The sequence below is a fragment of the Bradysia coprophila genome (assembly GCF_014529535.1).
Source record: "Bradysia coprophila strain Holo2 chromosome X unlocalized genomic scaffold, BU_Bcop_v1 contig_26, whole genome shotgun sequence".
In the NCBI taxonomy this organism is placed as follows: Eukaryota; Metazoa; Arthropoda; class Insecta; order Diptera; family Sciaridae; genus Bradysia; species Bradysia coprophila.
Window position 1 is genome coordinate 3107422 of NW_023503313.1, and position 9222 is coordinate 3116643.

General features: G+C 33.6%; 1 protein-coding gene across 1 annotated transcript in view; it reads left to right on the forward strand.

Moving 5' to 3' along the window:
* The window catches only part of LOC119069177, a 329111-nt gene that overhangs the window by 266855 nt on the left and 53034 nt on the right, over nt 1-9222 (forward strand). Inside the window, exon 10 of the mRNA XM_037173104.1 lies at nt 3707-3837. Coding sequence (XP_037028999.1) covers nt 3707-3837 — 131 coding nt within the window. The remainder of the gene's footprint in view (nt 1-3706; nt 3838-9222) is intronic.

A 9222-nucleotide genomic window follows, 5' to 3' on the forward strand; every position in this document is an offset into this window, starting at 1 on the left:
GGTCACAACTAGGCCCCACCTCTTGGGTGGGTCAGGTCCCTTGACTGGATTTTTTTTTCTATAATTCCAGCCTTAGTTTTCTAACCATTTTTAAATGAGGTGGTGTTTTTGAGATCACAAAATTAAAGTCACACGAAAAGGCGATGTCTCTTTTATTAAGAAAACATCAGTCATCACATGCTCCATTTTAGTTATATTTATTTAATTTCCTGAAGAAACAAAAAGAGCTATGAGTTGAAGGTCCAGCGAGCGATGTCTTACTCCTAATATGAGTCTCCTATATAGTCTACTAAAAGCGCTGAACAGGTGGCGCATTTCTTGCCTACCTCTTGAAAAAAAAATAACTCATGTGAATTACGGCCCTCGCTTCGCTCTGGCAAAATTCACACTCGTGCAAACACTTTAGGAACAAAAAAAATTCTTTTAAGAACACGATTTCACGCAAAAATTGTCGTATATCGCAGATTACCAATCCAATAAAGTCCAATGTTCGAATTTAACCACATGAATTACGATACTGGTCGAAAACACTTAATATTTTCAAATCTGCGATTTTTGAAGCCTCTGAGAATTACTCGAGTTATCGTGTTATCAAGCAAGATTGTTCTAGACTTCTAGATTGTCCAACCAGAAATCCAGATTCACTTACTCGTCGAATATTTTTTTTTTTACAATTATAATCCAACCTCACTACTCCAATATTATCCATCTACAAACTTAAAATCGGGTAGAAATTACTGAAGTTATCACGATAACAAGGAAAAGTGTCTGAGTATAATTTCTCCCATATCTTGTAACAACGATCACAAAATTATATTCACATGAAAAATCAATGTCTCTTTTATTTAGAAAACAGCAGCCATCACATGCTTCATTTTACTCAAATTTAATTTAATTTTCTGCAGAAACAAAAAGAGCTATGAGTTGCTGGCCCAGCGAGCGATGTTTTACTATTTTACTCTATTACGAGTCTTTTATATTGTCTCCTAAAAAGCGCTATGAGTGTCAAATAACAGAAAACATACAAAACATGCGCTATGAGTGGAAGGTCCAGCGAGGTACGTTTAACAGCTAATATGAGTCTCCTATATAGTCTACTAAAATTGGCGTATTTCCTGCCTACCTCTTGAAAAAATATAACTCGTGTGAATTACGGCCCTCGCTTCGCTCTGGCCGCAAAGTTCACACTCGTTCAAACATTTTAGGAACGAAAAAAATTCTTTTAACAATACGGATTTCACGCAAAAATTGTCGTATATCCCAGATTACTAGTCCAATTAAATTCCAATGTTCGAGTTTAACCACATGAATTATGCTACTGGTCGAAATTGATTTTTGAAGCCTCTGAGAATTACTCGAGCTATCGGTTTCTCAAGCAAGCAAGCAAAAACTCTTTTGGGAAGTACTTCTTAATTGTTAGACCAGAAATCCAGAATTTCACAACTCGTCAAATAAGAAATTTTTCTGGAAATCCGTTGAAAAAATGTCGTGGTATAACAAGTTATGTTTACAATTACTCCAAACTAACTACTTCAATATCATTCTCTGTCAATTAAAACAAAAAAATTGAAAATCGGGTAAAAATTACTCAAGTTATCGCGTGGTAACAAGAGAAAGCGTCTGTGTAGAATTTCTCCCATATCGTTGTTCGAACATTATCCATCTGCAAACTCAGCCTCAAGAGTTTCAATCTTCGTCAATTTAGACAAAATCTTTGAAAATCGGATAAGAATTATGGAAGCTATCGCGGTAACAAGTAAAAAATTCTCTTAAGAATTACTCCCATCTCATTACCCCAATATTGCCCATCTACGAACTTAACCTCATGATTTTCATTCTCCGTCGATTAAAACCAAGATTTTGAAAATCGGTAAAGAATTACTCGAGTTATCGCGTCCACAAGGAAAAGCGTCTGTGTAGAATTTCTCCCATCTCGTTGTTCTAACATTATCCATCTGCAAACTCAACCTCAAGAATTTCAATCTTCGTCGAATAATACAAAAAATTTGAAAATCTGATAGGAATTAACGAAGTTATCGCGGTAACAAGGAATAAAATTCTCTTAAGAATTACTCCCATCTCATTACCCCAATATTGCCCATCTACGAACTTAACCTCATGATTTTCATTCTCCGTCGATTAAAACCAAAATTTTGCAAATCGGTAAAGAATTACTTGAGTTATCGAGTCCACAAGTGTACGGACGTTTTCTGTATTTAACGTTTTTTGCCAATGTAGAACATTTTCAAAATATCAAAGTGAACTTAGCGTTACGGACATTTAAGGGTATTTTCTTTCATAAGACCCTGACTTTCAGTCAAGGGAATTATGATTTATTTCTATCGACAATAAATTGCCGTTCACAAAGCACAACTTTTAGACTTCCCTTCCCCATGCGGACGCAAAAATTTATGGAAATAATCATAAAACTTAGTGACATATTTCTGGCCAAGACATTCTTCAAATCGATTTTTTTACCATTAAGAGATCTGATTGTGTTCTACATTTTTCTCCATTTGACCAAAAATGAGCCATCATAGCTTCATGGTAAAAAATCAATTTAAAGAATGTCTTGGCCAGAAATATGTCACTAAGCTTAATGATTCCGAACTTGTATGAAGCGTACGATTTTTTCAGAAGCATCCCTACCTCCTTTTCAGCGTGCGTAATTTGTATATAGCTCATGATATGGAGATTACGATTTCCACTTATAACTGGGAATATTTTTGGGAAATTGATTTTCTATAATTTACCAAAATTTCCCAAATTTGCTAATATCAAACTTTAGCAACTTATCAAATCAATTTCCCAAAATTACGCTGTGACGTAAAACTTGAAAATTCTAAAATAATTTCTCCATACAAAAAGGGTTGACTTATAAAGTACAAGTTTTACGTCGATCATAAGTCAAAATCGCAATTTCACTCATCTGGTTGTAATTATGCGGTTACAGAAACCATAATACATCATACAATTAACTACTACGTAAAAGGCATCGTTTTGACATCTGTTAACATAAAAATAAGCGATAAGCTGGTGTTGTATTATTATAGCAAAATTGCAATGTTATAGCTAGTGAAGTAGGAGATTTCTCAATGTTGTTGCCGTTTATAAAAGGCTATAACCGAATTCCATTCCAAATAACGAAGAACGATAAAAGAATATTCGATGGAATATTCAAACGCAATGTTTGCTTGGTTCTTGTGTGTTATTTACCTACAGCACACAAAACAACACTCATCGGATATCGTTTAAGCATTTCCAACATAGCACAATATAAATGATACTCGTGTTAACCTGTAAACTTAATGTTTTGTATCCATTTAGTAATTTATATTAGCGCAACCTAAATAATGTCAACGCTCAATTTTTACTCAATAAATTATTCATTTCAAAAAATGTTCTTAGAATTACCCTTATCATTCGGTCACTTTAATACTTGAGCACATTTTTAATATTCACCCCCCCGAAAAGAGTAAATAAATATCCTATCGCTTCTGTTTCATATGCTAACCCATATAATATTAACATTGTACTTCATTTAGACCACCAGGCATAATTGTAGCACTCAGAAAGTCGCAAAGCATCCGTTTCGTCCTTTCAAACGAAAAGAACGGAAAAATTATTTTTTTCTACTTCCACTTCTAAATTGATTATTCTAATTAATTTAAAACAAACAATTTTTTTTCTTCTTCTACCATTTCAGACCAACCACAAGTGAGTTTGTCATTAGGATCTACATTAAATCCAGATGACATCAAAGAGGGTGACGACGTATATTTTGAGTGTCACATTAAAGCCAATCCGAAAGAGCATCGTATTACGTGGTCGCATGATGTAAGTGTAATCAGAAAACATTTTTTTGTTGTTGTGGAACTATAAAATTTGCTTCTTAAGAAATATAGTAAAAATTTAGTTTACATGCTAGCGTGCGGTAAAGTGCACTTTATGTCACTTTTTGTGACAGTGAAAATCGCACCTACTTTCCGCTATGGGGGTCATGTAAGGAACCGAAAAACCGACAAAATTTCTGCAAAACCCCTGTTACATGAAAAATAACTGACGTAATTGCTTATAAATTATTGTTTTGCCTTGTGTGAATATAATTCAATCGCTTTTGGCTCGTTCCACAGCCTCACACGTGGCAAAATAACACATTTACCAGCATACTACGTAAATATGCTATTAAGTTCGCGTAACAATTGAGTTCCAAACAATTTTTTTTTTATTTTTTATCGATGGAGAACCTAATTATAAGACACTTTGTCTCGTATCATATGCCAAAAAAAGTTAAAACTTTTTTTATAAATCATTTTGAAAGTCACCGAAAACACGAAAATTCGAATCGAAATACAAAAATTTTTGATGACATACTGTATTTCTATTCGAATTTTTGTGTGTTCGGTGACTTTCAAAATGATTTATAAAAAAAGTTTTAACTTTTTTTGGCATATGATACGAGACAAAGTGTCTTATAATTAGGTTTTCCATCGATAAAAAAAAATGTTTGGAACTTAATTGCATTTTTGTTGTATTGTGGGCTTCACGATGCTAAGAGTGTTAACAACGCACTTCAAGCAAAAGTGGTACTCTAAATAGGGTACTGAAACTTGACAGTGATCCATACAAAATTTTACACTGTAAAAAGAGTGGGGAAAAAATTTCATACAAAATAGTACTCAATTTGGCAGGTGTCATTAATAGCACTTTTGCTTGAAGTGCGTTGGTGTTAATTAAATTTTTAAGAAAATCGAGTTTGTACAACAGTACCTATTGGCGTGATAGCAAGCAAAACTGCATATTTTGGAAATTTTAAGTACAAAATGTCATTTTTTGTGTACAAAAAAGAATTTAATTTGTACAAAAGCCCCTCGACCCCACTTTTTTATTTTTTCAATTTCTTCACGGCCTGCGGCGCTGACTCTTCCATAAAAATAAAAACATTATTAACATTTGCGATGGTGTACGTTCTTATATGGATCAAGTGATTTATAATTACAACCAATTACAATTTCTATATCTTCCAGTTACAATAAAACTTGATATATGATCTAAACTACTCGATATAGTCGAATATACTCGGTCGGATATAGTCGAAGATACTTGGATACAGTTGAATAGTCTCAGATATGGTCGAATAGTTGAATATATTCGGATAAGTCCAAATAGTCGAATATACTCGGATACAATCGAATAGTCGAATATACTCGGATAAAGTCAAATAGTCGAATATCTCGGATACAATCGAATAGTCGGATACAGTCAAATAGTCGAATACACTCGGATACAATCGAATAGTCAAATATACTCGGATACAATCCAATATACTCGGATACAGTCGAATAGTCTCGGGTATAGTCGAACAGTTGAAAATACTCGGATATAGTCGAATTTACTCGGATACAATCGAATAGTCGAATATACTCGGATACAATCGAATAGTCGAATATACTCAGATACAATCGAATAGTCGGATACATTCAAATAGTCTAATACACTCGGATACAATCGAATAGTCGAATATACTCGGATACAATCGAATAGTCGGATACAGTCGAATAGTCTCGGGTATAGTCGAAGAGTTGATAATACTCGGATATAGTCGAATATACTCGGATACAATCGAATAGTCGAATATACTCGGATATAGTCGAATATACTCGGATACGGTCAAATAGTCGAATATACTCGGATACAATCGAATAGTCGAATAGTTAGATGCAATCGGATACAATCGAATAGTCGAATATACTTGGATACAATCGAATAGTGGAATAGTTGGATGCAGTCGAAAAGTCTCGGATATAGTCGAATATTTGAAAATACTCGGATGTAGTCGAAAATACTCGGATTAGTCGAATATACTAGGATATAGTCGAATATACGCGATGTACTCGACTGTACTCGGACATACTTAAATATAGTTGGATATAGAATTTGTTTTCTGATGTTTTCAGCTGTGGCCAATTTTGCTCATACAGATACAATGTTTTTTTTTATGTACACTGTGGCACTTTTCAGCCAATTTTTCAGTGTACAAACAATTACATTTTGTGTTCATAAAGTAATTTTTACGTACGAAATGGTTTTGTTTTAGTACAAAATGGATGGTACAAAATGGAAATTTTAAGTACAAAATGTCATTTTTTGTGTACAAAAAAGAATTTAATTTGTACAAAGGTCATTCGATTTGTACAAATAAAATTAAACCAAATTTGACCTCTCTGCACTTCTGTTGCTTCATCATTCTGTACCGTGTGACCCTAATTTTCCACTCCTTTTATTTCTCTATGAAATTTTGGTGACAGAATCTGTCGCTACTGTAAGTAGTCCATTTCGTGAAGTGAACTTATATTAACAATTTAAGGCGTCCGTAAAAGGAAAATAAGCTGAAGTGCAACAACCAGTGACCTGACTAATTTAATTTTTACCTGTCGTTGTTTTCGTTTAATATAATTTTTTCTCAAAAAATTATAACTTGAGGTATGGATGTAGGATGTTGTAATCGTGAATTATAATAAAATCGAAACACCTGGCACGAACTAAATTCAAAGCAAACGGAAAATTTTCGTAAAAGAATCTCAGTCATTTCGGTCTGTTCTGAACAGTTTGGCTTTCAAATGAGTTGTTGAGGTGTGCCTTCTATTTAGTTTTGAAAATTGCCGTTAGCTATATTTATATCCATTGAAATCTGTTCAGCCATATAAGCCATTATTAAGGTAGCTCCAGTATGAAAACGAGAATATAGAAGATCCATTTAACAAACCGTTGTAGTGTATTTCATGAAAGTAGCGACTAGCGACAACTTTATTAGTTCACTTAAGAGATTGAATTTTCCGATTTCTGAATTGTAATTCATCAAGTATTGTAATTTTCTTGAAATTCACTCGTAATAATTACTTGTACATTGCTTGATTTCGTAGAGCCATATTATCGGCATTGGTGGATACACTTTTAACGGTGACGTACGAATCGATTTATTGCTATACATTTACCAGCATAAACTTTCGATTGATACAATTTCATTACAACACCTTCGAGCTGACTACCGAAACTTCAACCATTGAGCCATTGAGGTGAAATGGAAACGACAACAAGTACATCGATAGCAGCAGCTTATAATTATGTTCTGATTTTTTTCGTTGCAATCGTTTCAACAAAACACCAAATTCCATTAAATTTATTCTGCAAATTAAACTGATTCGAGGTTCTATTCGATGATGAAAAGGTTTAGAATGAGAAAATCTTTACGACAGACGGCAGTGTGTTGTGGGTGGGATCGATGGTAAAATGAATTTGTTTATTTGCACGATCCATTGAGTGGCATCGATGCTTTCCTGAAAAGCATACATTTGGGCGTTTTTTCAATACTAGATTTTAGTTTACTTTTGATGATAATCTTTACACAAGAATCATTTTTCAAAAATGTACGACCACAAATGTATTGGCTTTCAACAGAAAATAGATTTGGTTGCAGCAGTGTTAGACCAGCTCTGAGAAAATCAGTCAAAAACACTCAAAAGAGTAAAAGTGACGCAAGTCCCTGTGCGTACTTCCAAAACAACCGATATCGCTGGATGTGACGCATTCTGCGCTTGTACGCAAAAACTGTAACAGGAAAAATTTGACCAAAGAAATTCTAGAAACAAAATTTTACCAAAAAAATTTTGCGTCACAAAGTGACAGATGGTTCGGACGTATTAGGACATTCTTGCCTATTTTAAAAAATTTCTTAAAAGTACTTTCCTGCCACTTGTGACGCAAAATTTTTTTGGTAAAATTTTGTTTCTAGAATTTCTTTGGTCAAATTTTTCCTGTTACAGTTTTTGCGTACAAGCGCAGAATGCGTCACATCCAGCGATATCAGTTGTTTTGGAAGTATGCACAGGGACTTGCGTCACTTTTACTCTTTTGAGTGTTTTTGACTGATATCAGTTCTTTTGGAAGAATTAGTAGATTGAAAAATTTGAAAAAATTTAAAAAAAATTGGAAAATTTTGAAAAAATTTGAAAAATTTTGAAAATTTTAAAAATTTTGAAAAATGTAAAAAATTTTGAAAAATGTAAAAAAAATTGAAAAATTTAAACAATTTAAAAAATTTTGAAAAATTTTGAAGTATTTAAAAAAATTTTGAAAAATTTAAAAAATTCTAAATTTAGGAAAAAAAAATTGAGGCGAGCAGAGCTTACCAAAAGCGAACAAATTTGTTCTACCATACCCATCCACACACACACACACTTAAAGGTGTTCTTATATAGGGCTTATATGGGAACTTCGAGGAGCCCTAGCTCCGAAACGAGGCCGGTTCCCCCCAATTTTTTTTTCTGGAATGTCTTAGAATGACGACTAGAATCTACTTCCAAAATTTCAACAAAATCTAAAGAAGACTTTAGAAGATAGGAAACACGGACGGACGGACGGACGGACTAACAAAGTAACGTAGGATTTTTTCATTTCGTTTAATGTACTGAAATTGACCAAAATGAATGGAAGTGGGGCTTCTTGGAAGATTTTTTGTGTGGCCACATTTTAAGCTGCAAGAACGAGTGATAGCTCGTTGAACTCGTACGGACGCCTAGTTTTTTTTTAATGGTAATTTGGAGTCATTTGTATTTGAATTGTGGAACTTCAATATTTGCTGTATATATGGTTCTGCAGTCTACGACAAATTTTTTTTTAAAATTTTTTCTAGTAATAGGACTTGCGTCGCGCGCCCATTGAGCAGTTTTTGAAAATTTCGTTAAACTGCTGACTTTTCTCAGAGCTGGTCAAACGACTACAACCAAAACTACGTTTTATTTAACATATTCGTGGTCGTACATTTTTCGAAAAGGATTCTGATAAAGATAAATAGATTGAGAAGCGACCAACCCAAAGATAAAGTAACACCCAAGCTAGAAGTAAAGCTTTGGGAAGTCAGGTCAGACTTCTACCTGTTATACAATACCTGTTCCGAGTTTCCGGCCGAATTGTACTCTGCGACTCGCAAGCTTGGTATAGTTTAAGATGCTTTATGATTTCATCAAAAAATTTGTGTATTAAACAATTGAATGAATTTATTTCATTATCTGAATCAGATATCAATTTTAACAATGGCTTATAGCGCTAATAACGCTCATGTATAATAATTCGGTCGGTAATGGTTTGTAATAAACCAAATAAAATTTTTAATTGTGTGAGACTCAATCTCTCACATTGCTTAAAATCAAACTTAACCTCGTA